Consider the following 19530-nt stretch of genomic DNA (forward strand, 5'->3'; position numbering starts at 1 on the left):
TATCTCATTCTTACTTTTTTTTTCGGAATAAAACTGCAATTTATATCTACTAGCAAATGTAAAGCATGTGATTGCATGTAAATAATATTATGTAAGACATGTTTATAATTCTTAATGAAGTTTAGATACGTTTTTAAAACAAATTAGTAATATATTTTCATAATTTAGTTTACAAATATTTAAGTATGGATTTTCAAAGTTATTTATAAAAATTTATATTTTGTTTAAAACTATAAAACACAAACATAGACAGGACTTGAGATACTATTATGATGCCACATATATATAGGGACAAGAAAAAACTTAAAAATATAGGATATGGTATGACAAGAATGTTGTTAACATTATGCTAAATATTAATTTTAATATTTATGTATCATTATAAATAAAAACTTAATATATAAATTTATATTGATTATTAATTTTTATTTTGTAAAAGATCTCAATGCTTGACTTCTTCCAATAAAAATATTAATAAATTTATTACAAATTTTAAATTATGATTTGCTACCTAAATTTCTTATAATTATTATGTTCTATTTATTTAATTATCAATACTAAAATTTTAAATCTTTAGTAAAATTAAAATTTATTCATGGGGTTACTTCTAGGTGTATAATTTTATTTCTTGAATTTATTTTTCAAAAATGATATTCTTATTCATCTAATTGTAGTTAGGCACTTCACAGTAATTTTAGAAGATGTCAAAAGAATTACCTCTTTTATTTTGATTGTACCTTTGTTTAGTATTTTTAATATCATTTTATTTGTTTTATTTTTAATTAAATATATATTTTTTAGGTTAAGATTCCTATTGAAGATAAATTTAAATTTATCTAATTTTTTCTTGAATTTATTTTTTTAGAAATTATTTGTCTTACTTTTAAATTATAATAATTATTTTTTTTGTCTTCAAAGCAATTTACCATATTTTATATATGATATGTACTGAACTAGCCATAAACTGCAAGTTTATTTATTTTTAGCTAAATAAAGTTTCTTTTTTTGTTCTTTTTTTTTTTTAAGGTTCAAACATTTAATTTATCCAAAACAAATTTTATAAATACAATTTTATTGGTTGAATTTACTTTCTCTTAGGAATATTTTATCTTAACTTTAAAATATAAAGTTATTTTTTTTCATAAAATGATTTATCCTATTTGTACTTCTATTAATTTATAGTATATGGATATACATATTTATGTGTTTATATAGCCTTAGTTTGTTTTATTTTTTAACCAAATGAAAGTTTTCTTCTTTTATACTTAAACAAGAATTAGGCATCTAAATGTAATTTTATCTATTTTTGGTTGTATTATTGTATAATATGAAAATTTACTTCTTTTAGAAATATTTGGTCTTTTAAAAGATAATGATATTTTTGTTCACGAAACGATTTACAAAATTACATTTCTGTATATAGCATAAATTTCTTTTATGAATGTTTAATATACTTCAAAAAGATTAGGATACTTTTGTTCACACATTGATTTACGCCATCCATACTTCTAGAGATAGTCTAGAAATTTATTTCTATCAGGAATTTTTAGTATTACATTCAAAAGATATAGGATATTTTTTGTCCACAAAATGATTTAACATTGTTCATACTTTTACACGTGATATAGATTTGCAATATGGATGAAAGAGAACAAATTATATCATCTAAACAGCTTCAAAAGTCTAAAAAATTTTGATAAAAAAAAAAGCCTAAAAAAATTGTGAAAACCCATGTGATCCATTCTTAATAGTTGTTATCCTAACCATCTACTCTTCATCATCAGGAGCCTGGGCCCTGGCTCTATCTACTGCCTTGCTCCTAGTCCTAGGCTTCCTTTCACCATAATAGCTTGCTTCTCTGGTGGCCTGCAGGCCATGTTATTCTATCTCTAATTTGACTACATTTTAAGCTTGTTACATCCAACAGTATTACACTCAAGTTTGGTGTTGATAACTTGGTATTAGTAGAGGTCGACAGCTAAGATGTTGGTATTGGTATAAAATCATACTTTACAGGTTTCTATAGTTCTTGTAATCTGGGTCATGAAGTTAGCACTTGTGTTTGTCAGTGGTGTTTGAATGTTAGACTTCATAAAACAATTTCATCAAAATCTGCCTGTTGATGAGCTGTTAATTTGAGAACATGGAACAAGTAGAGTCATCATGAGTAGATGCTTTAATTGCAGATTAAACACTTCTTGTGTCACTTAATATTCAATGACCTTAATGACGACTGATGGAGTACCAATCTGCATGTTCAATCTCAAGCCTCACAAAATATTGATCGACATACAAGGGATTTAAGAAGTATGGCTGGGTAGACTACATTCTCTGCAACCTAAATATTCAAATAAGCCCCCTTCTCATGCACCCCATCTCTCACGATATCAATCTCCAGATTAACCTTGGTCTCACTGCTGTCTCTTTGGGGTATTTACTTTACTTCCTGTCTGTATCTCCATGAACCTCTTAATGGGTCTTTTCCAGACAATTCATTGGTTGTTGCTTTGTTGTTTGAAATCCCAATATTCATAGAAGCTAATGCCTATAATATCCCTGATCTCTTCTTTTGATTTTTGCTAAACGCAGCACACACTTCACTCATGCTCCGTGGCTCGCTAATTGTGTATTATGGTAGAGTACTTGGAGGAAGTTTGTAGTTGTGAGAAGTTAGAATTTTCGAAAAGTAGTTTTGTATTGACAAGATAATTTTAGAGTGAAGGGTAGTTTTAGAAAGTAGGTCTGTAGAGTGAAGTGTTTGGTTACCTTTTTACTCTTTTAAGTTAAAGCAACTTAAATAGTATTTATTGTATTTAGTTTTTCAGTGGGGAAAATTTTTGGAAATGAAAAATTGGGTACTGAAAGGGAAATCATCTTTTTAATATTATAGTAGTGTTCTAGTATAGACAAGATAATTGACTTCCTAAGTATGTTCTTTTTCCCTTTTGCTTTTAGGATATTGAAACCATTGAAACAAGCTTCATTGTGTAGTCCCCAAAACCACCACTAATGATCTTCTCCATTATCCTTTCGAGGATATCCTGAATCATCATTTCCTTAAATGAACACACGCAAGTAAGCATTGAAAAGGAGATCAGACGGAGACAACCTAGCGTCATCATTAGCGAGGACATGTCTAGCATGGGTAAGGTTGGTCAGTAGATCCTGGACCAAGTCAAATATTTACGTGAGGAAATGCCAACTATGCCTAGTCGGTACGGCTACATAATGGATAGTACATTTGTAGCCAAAACGTCTATTATATAACGAATGTTGTATATGTTCTGTTATCACACTTCACATTAGTTAAATAAGAAACTGATGCACCAAAGATGTTGTAGGATCAATGACTATTTCCAAAAATATATTCACACTGACACAAGCATAAAAAGGATGAGCTAGGCCTATCTCCAGGTAGAGCAATTGACCAATCTACACTGTTGTTGATACTCCTATGCATTTGACTAACTTGGGCATCAGAGGACCGTCTCAAGATAACCTCTGGATGGTTTTGTTTGATTGGTTCTTAGCTTGAACATTCTCTATAACTGGGGGGAAAAAAAAGACAAAAAAGAAAAAGAAAAGAAATGAAAAGGCCTCCCGAAAAAAAAAAGGAAAAAAAGGGAGGGGGAATGTGAGAAATTGGGGTTTATCCCTACTTGTGAACCCATGGTTCAAGGCAAGACTGATTTCTGCAATAAGTCACATCCTTACCTTTGGCCTAGAGTCCCAACACATTAAATTTTTAGGGCAGGGTATTTCACATCAGGCTACTGACTACAACCTTCAAAGTCTCTTCTTGAAGTTCCTTATCATTTATGTTGTATGCTAAGGGTTGTTGATGCATGACAGGAACAGAAACAGAGAGAACTAAGGGAAAGAAAGAGAGAGAAGAAGGAAGAAGAAAGGAAGCGGAAGAAATTGATGCCTGGAGAGAACTAAACAGAAACAGAATAGGGGGATTGAGGGAGTGAAAGGAAGAGAAGGAGAAGGAAGAAAAAAAGAAGAGAAGAGGAAGATGGCTGCCCGAGAGAGAGAGAGACGGGGGGGGGGGGGGGGGGGGGGGGGGGGGGGGGGCGGGGGGAGAACAAAGTCGGACATCAACTCCATGAGCAAGAACAAAGTCAAACATGGAGGAAAACAAGAGGTTGCACAAAGTGCTTTGGAGCACCAATTATCATGGGAAAATATCTGAAAGATCCTCCAACTGCAAGTAGCAAAGAATGCTCCAATGTCTTCTAATATAATAAGTTCCCCAAACAAGAAATCAATTTAATATCCAAATCTATTGGCATCTCAAAAAAATATGCATTCAGTACATATTCTAGAAGGATGGAAAATGCTTCACTAGATTTGGTTAAAGAACCTGTGGAGGGAGAAGATGTGAGACATGGAGGTACCTATTTACTGGATGGAGGAGGAATCATCTCTCAGGATTTTCAACAACAGGGTTAGAAATGTAAAATTGAAGTTGAAGAGCAAGGTCATTGACGAATATATTTTTTTCTAGTAGTTGTTGACTTATTTTGAAGTTCATTGTGAGTCTCGACAACCAAGTTTGGTGACAAGTCGAGGCCCATCTCTTACCTAGAACCACCAACAGTGTTGAAGGTCACCTAAAGAGAAGTCTGAGGCCCTTTTTTGATGAGAAGATTCATGACTCATGTCCACTGAACAATATAAAATTTGTGCACTAATCACATGCAATTCTATGTAGCCATGACTCATTAGACCCAATTATGCAACAATTTGCATGAGCACTATTTTGATTGCTGAGAATCTTTTGAAAATCTTGGTGGGGTTATGACTACCTCTTGACCATTTAGAAACTGATATAGGCTGATGGAGCTCTTTAACATTAGAAGTGTTATGGGTGGGTAGCTGGAGATCTCTCAGCCTTTAAAGCAATATGGTAAGTGTCAAATAGAGTGGTGGGACACTTTAGGTTATGCATAATAATCTGCTTTCAAATTTTGTCTCAAGATATTTTGAGCATAATCACTGCTCCAGGTTCCTCACTAGGAACACACTGATACATGAAGTCTTTAAATTTAAGGTAATAATTAGTGACACTAGAAAATAGTTGCTTGAGATTGCACAGTTGGTCTACTAATTGCTCCCTATAAGAATGTGTAGCATATTTCTCTCTTAAAATATCTCATTTCAGACTATAAGGTGGCAAGTGGTTCTCCAAGATAATTCGTCCCTTTCAACTTTTTGTCAATATTGCCCTTGCCAAACTGAGAAGTTTTGATTTAACAAATTAGATACTCTGGTGGTTACACTACCCATTCTGACTCAAATAATTCTCCATCTCATCCAACCAATCTAAGAAAAAATGAGAACTTGAACGACCATCAAATTGCAAGGATATCTAGGTTTTATCAATCGTTGAGAATTGCTAACTAAGTGGGAATGAGATATATGAGGAACTGTTAAATATATATATATATATATATATATATATGTATGTATGTATGTATATATTTAAAATCTGGGGAGCAAATATTGCCAATGCAATTTCAAACAAGTGCTGGGTAATTACAGTTCTTGTGAGGGAATGTTGAGGAGCACAGCTGTTGGCTTGTATGTCTTCAATGGCGGAGGTGTGATGAGGGGCAGGGCTGTAATTTTATGGGAAATTGCAAGTTGATTAGCAGTACTTCAAATTCCAATTTTCCTTGATTTCTTTGTGTAAATTGTTGGAGTTATCTGGCTTGAAGCAATGTAGGCAGCTATGAAAGAGAATTATGGTGGCTCTGGTTTGTGAGCGTGAACATGATGCAATGATATGATTGTCGGGGGAGGGGGGGGGGGGAGAGAGAGAGAGAGCACTTATAAAACCAACATTACAACTAAAATGAAGGAGGAAGAGGAAGAAACAAGAGAGAAAATGCAGAAACAAGAACTGTTCTGGAATTCAGAATTATTGAAAGTGTCTACAATACACAAAGCCTGTACTTATACACCACAACTAAACTCAAAGTACTTAAAATACATAAATTAACCCTAAACTAACTAAACTTCTAAAATAACCAGAGTTCTCCCAAAGTAGAATAAAAATCCTAAAATTGCTCTTGTCGGAGAGAGAGAGAGAGAGAGAATACAGAAACAAGAACTGTTCTGGAATTCAAAATTATTGAAAGTGTCTACAATACACAAAGCCTGTACTTATACACCACAGCTAAAACAAGAAATTACAAAATAACCTCGAAGTACTTAAATACATAAATTAACCCTAAACTAACTAGAGAGAGAGAAAGAGAGAGAGAATACAGAAACAAGAACTGTTCTGGAATTCAGAATTATTGAAAGTGTCTACAATACACAAGGCCTGTACTTATACACCACAACTAAAACAAGAAATTACAAAATAACCTCGAAGTACTTAAATACATAAATTAACCCTAAACTAACTAAACTTCTAAAATAACCAGAGTTCTCCCAAAGTAGAATAAAAATCCTAATCTGTAAAGCTATAGCAATATATGCTTCTAAAGTTCTCTGCAGGTGATCCTCCCGTTAGTTGTTTTGTGAAGGAATGTTTTGATTGCCTAATGAAGTTGACGCAAAAAAGCGTGGGGGGGGGGGGGGGGGGGTGGGGTGGTGGTGGTTAGGTTGTTTGCATTATAGCATAATGCTGTATTCATTAGGTTAGGGTAATCTAAGACACTTATCAGTGCCTTCCCTGGCAGGGATAAATAGTGACCTTCCCCTTAACGAGGGAATATTGACATGGAATGAAAAAATTGTTAATTGGTGAATGGAGAGTAATGTTGAATTAGTAGATTAGGGGAAAAACCATGAAAGTGACGAATATAACAGCTGCAATTTTTTTTTTAGGAACAAACAATCCCTTAACCTTTTGCCCTTGAGATCAGGTAGAACCTTGAAGGAATAAGTCCTTCCTCTATTACTTCGTCTCAGAGAATTGATTTTGGTATAATCCTGATGATTATTCCAAGAACTCTGTTTCTTGTCCTAGTTAAAGATATCTTTGTTATCATCTACCAAGGGGGGCAGTCCGACCAGCATGAATTAGTTTTTTCAGAAGAAGGTAAGAGAATATATTCGCTTGAGGGGAAATGACAAGGAACAAAGAAGAGAAGCATGAATCTTAAATAGGATAGTTGAGATCATTCACTAGAGATTTCATCATTAAGACCTGAGAATTATTACAAAGGGTATTGAGGGGGTGGGGGCATGACAGGCTGGGTTTATGACCCATTGTATTGCAAAATGGTTTGTCCAGTTAAGTAGCATTTTTCTTTACGTGAGGGTTTTTTTGAATGTGATGCTGGCATAAAAAGGCACCTAAAACCCTTTCAGATGGCTTATTTGGAAATTGTTGCCTTCTGAACATCATAATCTATCCAAAAAAAAAAAAAAACATTTATTTTTCTATGTTCTGCTTTATCAGACCTAGAAAGCTGGTTTGATATAAAGCTACCCTCTTTGCATGCTGAAACTTTCACTTTATGTGCTGGTTCTTACTAATGCTATTTTCTTCATACCGTGGCCTAATGTTTAGCCTATACAAGAACAGAAAATGATTCTTCTACCAATCTTTTAAAAAGAAATCACATTACTTAGTGAGGCTTACACATTTGTACAAATGATGTGCGTTTAACAGCTCACCTCCTTTTGATTGAGGCTTATGCATTCTTCATAAGTGAATTTTAAGTGAGTTTTGTCTAGAAAAATATTATAAATGTTCTTATGAAAGGATGCTCTGATCCAAGTTGATTTAACAACTTGAGAACCTAAACCTTTCCTGAAAAATTCAGAGCTGCATACTTGCATCTTGGATCGTGAAACAATTTTCTTAATGAACTTAAGTTAATATTTTTTGGAATGACCAACAAATAATTTATAATTTTCTTAAAAAATTATTTGTAATTTTCTTGATCTTTTTCTTTCTTTAAAAGAAAGTTTTATCTACATAAGAAAGTTAGTTGCATGCTTCTATTTTATTACTCAAGTCTTGGTGTTTGTCATAGCCACAATTTCTTTAATGAAGTCTTCATGTTCTGGTGTGTGAACTTTGTTGTTATTTATGATGCTTATGGGCCAGTATTGTATGATGGTTTAGTAACGTTGATTACAATCTCATGATCATGGTTTAATATCTTTCTGAAGCATCTAATGTACTATTTCCTTTTTATTCTCCAACTCTTGTGCAGAAAATGCTTCTGCCTTGCGGCCTCCCCCCAGATAGAGAAGATGACTGAGAACTGCTCACGGGTTCTGGGAGTCTGGAGCACCGAGTGTCTCTAGATTGCCGGCAGCAGAGTTCTCTATTTGTTTTATTTTGGAATGTAATTGTCTTTCCCCAGTGGTGTAAAAAAAATGAAGAATAATTTAGATTACAATGTATTTTAATTGGTGCTTGCTGCCTTAAAAATTTCAGTGATGGTTGCAATATTAGAACGAACTTGGTCAAGTTTTATGGTTGTAATGCCAGGCAAAGCTTGTGCGTGTATCAAAAAAAGAAACTGTCGATTCCGGACTTGCAGTCTTTGTTGGAATCTTAAACCCCAGAACTGAGGTGAGCTTGGCAGCGACCACTTGACATTGCATTTGACCCTTACGGGTCCTCTGAACGTAAGAGTGGGGATTACTGCCCTCCGATTTTCTTTATGCGGTTTGTTTGATGCTCACTTGGCCCTTTCCCTCCTACTTTTCCTTATCTTGTTTCATTGGGTTGAAACTGGGGCTAAGAAATTCTATTAAAAAAATACTGCTAATGGTTTAACAAAAATTCTTAATTTATGTTAAAATATTGCTTGGATTACTATGTTAGCACATTATAAAATAGTAATAATAATAATAATAATTATTCGTATACAATAAAATAGTAATAGTATCATCTATTTATACTTTGTTAATTTAAGTTAATAATAGAAGAGAGGCATGTTGAAGCTAGGAGCAAACACTAGAGATTTGGGGTTCTTGAGTTCACCACAATGGTTTGTCTGCTGACAATCCTCACCACCGAGAATCTCTACCTTGAGTAGGAGCTTTGTTGTAGCCCTGGCGAGGTTTGCAACCCCCTTCTCTATCAATGGCTTGAAGCATTGTCTCTCCAAAATGATCTAAGCCCTAGGTCCCTCATTCTCCATCGAAGGCTCGCTGGTTCCTATACTTCGTCCAACTGTAAGCTAGGATATTGTCAAAATCTCCTCTTGATGCCCAACAAGTACTCTTGAAGGCTTGTCATGCTTCCTAGCCACAACTATAGCAGTATATAAACTGAGGACTCAAGATGGTTCTTTCTCATGCAAAGCACTCTCACTCACTCTCCTCCCTTTTTTGATTGCAATGATGTTAGTTATTGATGATGGGGATTCATTTTATCCAGATTAAAGGGAAATCCTTCAATTTGAGATTGGATAAAGTAGGAAAGTTTGGAGCTTTGTTCATTCTTGAGAAGGATCAACAATCAATGGGTTCAATTTTCTTCACTTGCAGCCAAATGGTTCTAATAGGGATTCTCATCTCTTGCTAGAAATTTAAGCTAGGGTTTTTGTAGCTCTTAAATGGGTTTTGTTTATTATTGGATGGTATTTAAGCAAATGGTATTCCATCTTTGTCCTTTGAAAAATCCAAGGCAATGGGTGGTCTCGGTTTTTAAGGAGTTTGATGTTTTGGTGAGTTCTTGTTTGTCAAGCATTGATAGAGTTGATCGTAAAAGGAGTAATGAGAATTGATCCTAAAGGTTAGGCAAACTGATGGTGATGGAGTTTGTTCAATTCCTAAGGTTGTTGCTTGCTTGATCCTAATGATGGAGTTCGCTTGATCCCTAAAGATGTGCAAGATGTGGTGCGTGTTTGGTATGGGGGGAAGGTGCAAGAGGAAGCCCTGTTGACAACTTTGCACAATCAATCGACATTGTTAAGGGAGAAAATTTCAGTCGAGGAGGCCAAACCAAAGGCAATTATGGTGTTTTGTGTGAACGATGGGATGATGGAGGTTGGGTGGACTAGGCCTAGATCTTTAATGATTAGTTTAGACATAGGCCGATTGTTTGAGAGCAATAAAGGACTTCTAAAATTTCTGATATGCTGTTTGTTAAGGAGGCTCACAAGGGTAGAATTTTGATTATATATTTGGGCTAGTTTAGAGAGGGAAAAATTTAGCAAGGTGAATTGCAGTTGGCTTAATCGAAAGGGCAAGCCTAAATGTTTAGTCATGTTTCTAGTAAAAAAGAAGGCTTTATTATGAAAAAAATCTGAGGTTGGAGGAACTAATCTCTCCTTAGATAGGTGAGTTGAAAAAAATTTCAGCACTTCAATCGGCTTCTAACTAGATCTATGGTGGTCATGAGGAGAAAAACAGTTGCTCTGAAAACAAAAAAGAAAAGGAGGTGGAATTAGATAGGTGAGTTGCAAAAAATTTTATTAATTTTCTGAAGTGGTGTGTCTCCTACTCTAGAGAAGAATGATAGTAAACAGAGCTCTGGGATTGATAATGGGGGATAGAATTCTTATTCTTGTGGAGTTGAAAATCAAAACTTCATTCTTGGTTTGGAAGGAAATTCAGATGATAAGTGAGTTAATTCAGATAATTTGAAGAGTCAAAAGGTTTATGCTCATGTAAGGGAGTGCAATTAGGTTTTGAAATAAGAAAATATTTTCAAGATAGTTGATATTCATCTGGTGACCAAAAAAAAAAAAATCTTAAGAGAGATTCTAAAGGTGTTTTAAGTAGTGGAGGAGTCAATTCTTGTGAGGATTAATACAAGTAAGGTTACTAAGAGATGTGGGGATGTTTCAAAGGATGATAGTGTAGGTAGTAGAGATTTTGAATATGACAATAGTTTACTTTTTGGACCAAATTAGGAAGCAACAAGGATTTTTTTTTTTCCAACTCTTTTTTGATTGTCTTAGAGATTTATCTTACGTGCCACCTCCTCCTTTAGAAGGATTATATGGAATTAATATTTTTGAGGAAGATGCTTCTAAAGAAGAACTGAAGGTAAAATATAGAGTTTTGCCCAATCTGGTTTAAGAATCTATTAAGAAAGACATTCAAACTCAAAATTTATTGGGTAGCTTAGGCCTCATGTTGTATAATCAAGGAGGAAATGAAGTTAGCCCCAGGGTGTGGTTCAGGTGGTAGTGCGGGCTGTGGGAGTGCCTTTCACGAGATTAGGTGTTCAAACCCTCCCGAGTTCGTTTCTGCCTCTGGACTCCTGAATTTACCCTCCCTTTGGAGTTGTGGGGTCAACTTCAAGGGGCGCAGGATTAGTCACGTGGATCGTAAAACGGACACGTGGATACCCGGTGCGTAATCCAAAAAAAAAAAAAAAAAAGGTGGAAATGAAGTTCAGCTTGATGATGGTAAATCTATGGCAAAGAAGGGTCAAAGGGGATTAGCAAATTTCAAGTGTTTAGTCAACTATGATGGAAAGGAATTAAAGAGGGGCTTTCTTAGATAAGTTCAACTTTTTATTTTTATTTTTTCTTTTTGTTCTTTGTTTTTGTTTTTGTTTTTATTTTTGAGGATTTAAAACCCTTGCTTTAAAAGTTTTATGTTAATAATAATGCTATTATTAATTGATATGGGTGAAATTACACTCTGGGACTATTCTTGTTTTAAAGAAGGATAATAACCTCCTATTGATGGGGAATTTAACCCTTTGTGTTTTGGGGTAGCCAATAAAAGGATTACAACGAAGAAGGTAGGGGACATGCTAAATTTTATAATAAAATTATAGATACGTTAATTATACATTACCCCGATACTGACTTGGGTGTCGGAGAAGTCTACCTTTAGCCACTAGCGATCTCCTTTATTTTTTTATTAGATTGTAGGTGATCGTATGATCTGTGGACGTAGAGATCCGGTTTCATTTTTTGTGTCAATAGTTTGGTGCCATTTGCAAGAAGCTTGCTACTGTTGTGATGATCCTTGGTAAGGTGGGGGAAAAGGAAGAAAGAAAGAAAGAGAGGAAGTGGGGGCACCTTGATTGACCCTCCCAAAATTGAGAAACAACTCAGACCAAGGTCCAATGAGATAAAAGGGGGGAAAAATGAGAAAGCGCATCAACTCTAATGGCTGGGGAGGTCAAAAGCCCAAGAAAAATGAAAAAAAAAAAAGGCTTTGACAGGAATAAATTCTAATGGTGCTCCACATGATCAAGACTGCTAAAAGTATTCTAGATTTGGAAGTTATTACATGTTCTTGCTACTGGATTTAGAAATGAAGTTTTAGCTTTATTTCAATCATATAACTGCATTGTTTGTGCTATGCTAGAACTGTAAAAAATGATCGGACATGGATGATAAACTTTTATTTATGCTTATTTTGGAATAGATTAATACATCTATAGATTTCAAGGGCTGCACAAACTTGGGATATTGATGAAATGCTTATTCTGTAATTTAACACTATTTGTTGACTTGGAACTTTGACATTATAGGCTATTCTCTTGTGATCGAATTTCTAGCCATTAACATAAGGTATGCCTTTATCCTTTTTAAGCTTACTTGTTTTGCCAATAATTACCAAAAAAAAATACGCACATATAGGGTGATAAAAAGTTTATTCAAACTACGAAGAACATACCCTTATATAGCAATTTACAAGTGTTTGTTGAAAGTTCTCTAAAAGAAAACCATAAATTTGTTTGTGTTTCCAATTATATGCTTCTTTACACACACACACACAAATTACAGTACATCAAAAGGCACAAAACTCTTTTTTAGTAGTCCTTTGTGACAAAAATTGAATTGCCCATTATATCCTTCATAAGATGTCTTTCTAACTTCCCATTTCACCTTTTGGGTCTAACTTGATCTCATATTTTGAGTTTCTCTTAATATACACAAATTGGCGTGTCTTTCTAACTTCTCCATTCCATTTTTTGAGTTCAATAATATTTACAAATCTATAATCTTTCTTCTCTTTTTTCACGGTTGTCTTATGTCTACTAGCTACTCTCTATTCATAGTTTTCTCTCCCTTCTCTTTTGTTGTTTTTATCTAGATCCAAGGCGGCAAATACTTGAAAGATTGGTAACAAACTAATAATGGTTGGACATTATGACTTATGGCATCGCGTCATGGTATGGGAGATTGCATGTGTTTTTTTCTTCATTTTTTTTTTTTTTATGTTTTAGAAAATCTTAAAACTGTTTTTCTTTTATTTTTTTAATCTGCATCTTTGCTTTTAGATTTGAGTCTTTCTAAAAGCACGGAACTCTTTTACTGGTAGTCCTTTTGTGATAAAAATTGAATTGCCCATTATACCCTTCATAAGATGTCTTTCTAACTTCTACATCTCATCTTTTGAGTTCCTCTCGATATACAAAAATCGATATGCCTTTCTAACTTCTCCATTCTATTTTTTAAGTTCACCAATATTCACAAATTCATAATCCTTTTTCTCTCTCTCTATGGTTGTCTTATGTCCACTAGCTAGTCTCTCTTTATAGTTTTCTCTCCCTTTCTCTTTTGAAGTTTTTATCTAGATCTATGGGGACAGATGCTTGAAAGATTGGTAACAAACTAGTAATGGCTAGACATGACAGCTTACGACATCGTTTCATGTTTTAGGAGATTGTAGGTGTTTTTATTTTCATTTTTTTATTTTATGTTTTAGAAAATCTTAGAACTGTTTTTCATTTTTTTTTTTGTTTTTTTAATCCGTGTCTTTGCTTTTAGATTTAAGTCATTTTCTCCCTAAAATTCAATTTCATCCATGCAACTAGGAGTTAAAAAAAAAAAAAAAAACTTGCTCTTTGTTGCTAGATAAAGTGGCGAAATGTTATAGTACTTCTAAAGCTTTTATGACCATGTACAAATATGGGTTTTGTTTGTTTTCCTAGAATAGAAGCATCAAAATTAAGAAATACTAGGTTTTTTATTTCCCCTCCTTTTTTTTTTTTCTAGCTTTTTGAGCAAATAAACATGTGGCAAAGTAGGTTCCTTTAATAATCTCAACCAGCATACTATTTTTTTTCTTCCATATAATCTTTATTATTATAGATAGATGGAAAATATCTGTGTAATGAGAGACTAAAAAGTATACATCACTGAAAGATGGTAAAAGTAAGGTGACGACCCATTGTTAGATATGCTTTTATTTGCAAACTTCGTTTATAATTTTAGCCCATATTGTCATGTTTGCTTCATGATTATAATTAGTTAGTGTAGAACTTGTGTTGGTAATCTAAATATAATATTGTGTTATTAATCATGCCATGTGATTATTACTCACCTTATGTAGGTTGAATTTTGATTAGTTTTTTTTTTTTTTTATATAGTTAATGATTAGTTTCAGCTTGTGTCTTTTTTTTTCCCCCTTGTTATAGATAGATAGCAATAACACTCTATAATTTGTTGTATGGTTAGTGCATATGTTTATTTCATTGATAGCAATTTAGTCTTATACTTACCAGTTGGAGAATTTTCAAAAGTTGGCGTTGTTTTTAAGAGGATTGTTGGAAAGTTGGCTACTTGTTGGATATCTTTCAATATCTACATGACAATATTATTAAATTGCTTCAAACTCTATTATTTAACTCTATATTTTGCTGTTTTTATTTAATAAAAGAAGTTCTAATTAGTAAATCAAAAGTAGAGTAATAAAGATATAGAAAGTTTTAGAAGGGATGTCTACATTTTCACTTAGATGCTCATTAGTATCTAACTCAAATATAGAATTTCGATTTGACTTGTCATAGAATTGTCTCGTGGTGATAGTCGCCTATTTTATACTCAATTTAAGAGAATTTTGATAATTATAAGCAACACTAGCTGGAATTTGGATTGCTTAGCTGTGCAAAGAACAAACAAAAAAAGGTGCACATTAAAACCTTGAAAATGAAATATAACGAACTCATTAACGCCATTTGCTTGGAGCGTGGAAGCCAACTGTAATGCATCGTACTTATATTGGTCATTAGCTCGACATTAAGATTACGTTTGGTTTGTGAAATGTTTATTCCTAAGAATAGAATAAAAAAAGTTGAAAAATAGTATAAAACTTGTATAGGAATTAATAGAAATAAGTCACTTATGTAAATGCTTGTGTTGTTCCATTCAATATATATATGGACAGGAATAAACATTTTTGTGAAATTTGGGAATAGTTGTTCCTCATCTATTCCATGTTGCAGATTCATAAAAATTTTTGCATTCTCATTTTCATTATGATGACAATGTATCTTTTTTCAAAAGCTATCAAATCCTTATATTATAATTATTCTATTTTTAGTTATAGACATTTCACAAACCAAATTAACTCAAGTTCTTGATGGTCGTCCTTGCGTTTTTGTTATATTCATATACATTTATACTATTACTAAATTTTCAACAAACAAAAAAGGAAAATAAGGAATTTACTTTGGATCACTAAATTTGACATTTGGTACATATATAAACATATCTTATGAAAATGCTTTTAAGAATTTATACAACTAGGAATATTTTTTTTCTTTGCTCTAGAGAATATTGTTGCCTTCAGTTGAATAAATAAATAAATAGAATATTCTACCAAAAAGCAAATGTGATAATCTTTTTTTTTTTTTTTTTCTTTTTTGTGAAATCTATCAACAAAAATCACAAATTTCAAATCAAGCAAAATTTAAACTATCTTGAATAATGTGACAGTACTGTCCATATACTATAAATCATTTAAATGTGCAACTATTAGTGTTGCAACATACCTTAGAATACATAGAGTTAATAGGACCAACATCCTTATATGAATAGGCAATGACAAATAGTTATAGATACTACGTATTGAAAAAGAAAAAATGCTAATAAAAGAGTTATTTGTAAATACATGTTGAAACAAAACTATGCAAATTTTATGAGAATGCAAATTTCTCTTTTAGTAATTCATGCGCAAAAAATATTAAAAAGGATATTTAGCCTTAAAGGAGTAGTGGAATAAGGATAAGAAGATTAAGCCCTAAAGGATCACACTATAGGGTCAAAAAGTATAGAAAGCCATATAAGCCTACCTGGCAGAATAGCCAAGTATAAATGAGCTCTACTCATATAATTGTTAGATGAGTTTCAATCATAAATTGACAGATGAGCCATACTCATAATTGATAAATGAATCATGCTCATAAATTGAAAATAAGTATTTCTCATAAATGATAGATAAGATATACTTATAATGGATAGATGAGTTTCATGCATAAATGACAAATGAGTCCTACATAAATGAGCTCTACTCATAAATGACAAATGAATAATGCTCATAAATGACAAATGAATTCCAGATGCTTATCATTAACCGTAGGATCAAATTGATCTCCACCATTAGTTAAGGTGGTGTAGTAGTATAAAGAGGGGAATAAATCTCATTCATTAATCATTCAAGCAAAGTGAATTATATTTTTTTCTTACCCACATTATTCTCCTATCTTTCTTTTGTTCCTTGCTTCATGAGCTTTGTTTGAGTTGGTTAAGTGTTATATGAGAAATGGTGTAAATTTCCAAGCCTGTGAGGTATGTGTGAATGCATATGTGTTTGTGTGAGTGGATGAATGTGCATGATCTTAAGGTAAGCATATATGTGCTAGTATTAGTAAATGCATGCTCATCATTATTAACAATTCTTGTTGTTATTATTGTCGCGACGTCCCGGAGCGCGGGTGCCCCGAGCGGCGAAATAAAAATCAAATTTAATATTTTTGGGAAAAACGGGAATATCGGAGTCGCCACTAACCTTTAGTGCGGTTAGAACACATGATTACTACCCCGTTATGGGTAGAATCGGCCTACATTACCAGAGTTGGGGTCGGGAGTTCGGTTACGCGAGGGGAAGGTACGAGCACCTCCTACGTGCCCGTTCTTACGAACGATACCTAATTAATTTGAAATTATCCCTAAGTTAATCTAATAAGTCTTTAAATTACTCCTTTTTATGAATTTATAAATATATATAAAAAATAAATAAATAACTAAATAAATATAATATATACATATATATTCCCTCAGAGCTTAAAGGTACGTGAAGCCCGAAGGCTAATACCCCCCGCAATAAAATCATAGGGATAAAAAATCAAAAATATTTTAATAAAATACATTCCCATATTTTGAAAATAGTATAGAAATTTTTTAGTAGGAAAGTACTAGTATGGGCAGTTTTAATATATGATCATAGGATAATTAGCAACTACTAAAATAATTCCAAATGTTAAGATAGGTAATAAAATACCATATATATTAAGATGTCGCAAAAAGTAATACCCTATATATTAAAACACTAAAAATATCCCAATAAGTTATATATATGCTAATACTATAATAAATAGTCCCCTATATGTTAAAATACTAAAAGCTACCGCCAGTCAATTATTCATGCTAATATGCAAAAGTTACCATAATAAGTAGTCCTCTATATATATTAAAATGCTAAGAATATCAATAATAATAATAAGATACTCTAATACCATATATACTATGAAAAAATACCATAATAAACCCTACCATATTAACTTACCAAATATAATGTAGTTAAAGTTCTAATATATTAAATACACAATGTTACCAAAAATACTAAGATACTAAACATATAATATAGCTAAAATTTTTAGAATACTAAATACAATTATAATTTTAGGATGCTATATATAATACAACTAAAAATATCTAACCTACTAAAGTCCTAACATGCTATTCAATGTGATTAAAACTCTAAAATACTAATGATATGATATAACTATGATTAAACATGAACCTTAGATGTCAACATATATACGATTACCTACAATAATATGTAACATAGAATGGAATACTAAAAATGACATAATATTAAAATACAACTATATTATAAACACTAAATATGAATAATAATAACCCTATATGTGGACATTTAATTATGACAAAAATCCTAAAATCTAATATTAGAAATAACCCTATTGTGAACCTTGCGTATAACATACATAAACATATGAATATCAAATAATACTGCCCTTGAGTAAATAAATACTATGATAATAAAAAAATATCAAACACGTAATGAATACAAAGAAACGAACATCCTAGAAATACGTATTGAACATTATGAATAACATACACTTTATAACACAAACATCAATATTCTAGTAAATACAACCACCATCCTAATATTAGGTATACGACTTGAATATTATGTACTCAAATAACTACAACATTTAAATACCAAAATTTATATTATAACTTTAAAACTCTCATATCAATATGATTAATGCGACAAGAATTTAAACTTTAACTATAAAAATTAATTTTAACAATAAAGATTCTACAACAATGTTTGATATCTAAAAATAAATGAATGAATAAATAACCATGAACAAATATCACAAAATTAACTTATTTAATATATACAATAAAAGGCCTAATCGTGGATATTAAAGAAATACACAACTAATGAAAATCTTACAAGTATTAATCTTTTAATTCATACACATAGATAATAAAGATTTAAACTTTGCATATTAAAACAGGACAAACAAAAACCTACCGATGACAATACAGTAAAAATATAAAAGAGGTAAGTATATCAGTGAGTACGTGCAAGTGGGTGCGTGTGTGTGTGCGTGCAAGTGGGTGCGTGTGTGTGTGTCTGGTATGCATGAAACGGTGCGTGAACAGGATTTTATAGAGAAGGCTGGAGTTGGAGCAGAGCAGGAGCTCTGGTGTGGACTTGCTGGCACGTGGCTGGAACAGAGGCTGGACAGCTGCTGTCGGTGCTCGTGGTGGCTGGAGGCGGAGCGGAGCAGGAACTCTGGCTGGAAGTTCAACTGTTGCAGCAGATGGATCTCGGCTGGTGCTGTTGCCGAGAGCAGAGGAGTGGTGGTGGCTTGCCTATTCTGCGGCTGGAGTGGAGTTGCCGGTCTTCACGGGATGCAGCCGAAGTCGTAAGCAGCGCTGCTGCTTGAGGCTGCAACCAGAGATTACTTCACGGGGGGTAGAGAGAAGCTGGTGGCAGGCTCGGGATTGGCTTGAACTGCAGAGGAGGTCGTGGCCGAGAGAGAGTGGCAGAGAGCAGAGTGAGATTGGGAAAGGGAGCAGAGATGGAGATGAGAGAGGATGAAGGAGGAAGAAGATGGAGCCAGGGAGAGAGAGTTAAGGTGTGTCGGATGGCTCTTTTTTTTTTTTGCTCTGTTTTTCTGCGCCCCCGGCTGTGTCCATGGAGAGAAGAAGATGGTCTTTTATAAAAGCTTTTAGAAACTCTAGCTCCTCTCCTTCCTTTTTTGGTTTTTTATATTTTTTATTATATATATTTTTCTTTTATACCTTTATGAAAATAATATATATGAGCATAATTACTAATATGGTAATAATGATATGATAATAATAATAATAATAAGGTAAAAATAATAATAATAATAATAATAATAATAAAGTGAATATAGAAATAATGATAATAATAACAAGAGTAATAAAAATTAATAATAATAGCCAAATAATAATAATGTTAATAATAATAATAATAATAGTAGTGGTGAATATAGTGGTAAAAATAACAAATAGAAATAATAATAATGATAATAATAATAATAATAATAAATAAATAAATAAA

General features: G+C 32.8%; 1 protein-coding gene across 1 annotated transcript in view; it reads left to right on the forward strand.

Annotated features, from left to right (window-relative positions):
- LOC131150605 (uncharacterized protein At4g14342) overlaps positions 1–8509 on the forward strand; it is a 30757-nt gene extending 22248 nt beyond the window's left edge. Inside the window, exon 4 of the mRNA XM_058101430.1 lies at positions 8184–8509. Within this exon, the coding sequence (XP_057957413.1) occupies positions 8184–8231 (48 nt within the window). The 3' untranslated portion in view covers positions 8232–8509. The remainder of the gene's footprint in view (positions 1–8183) is intronic.
- The last annotated feature ends 11021 nt before the right edge of the window (positions 8510–19530 follow it).

This window comes from Malania oleifera, chromosome 3 (genome assembly GCF_029873635.1).
Source record: "Malania oleifera isolate guangnan ecotype guangnan chromosome 3, ASM2987363v1, whole genome shotgun sequence".
NCBI lineage: Eukaryota > Viridiplantae > Streptophyta > Magnoliopsida > Santalales > Ximeniaceae > Malania > Malania oleifera.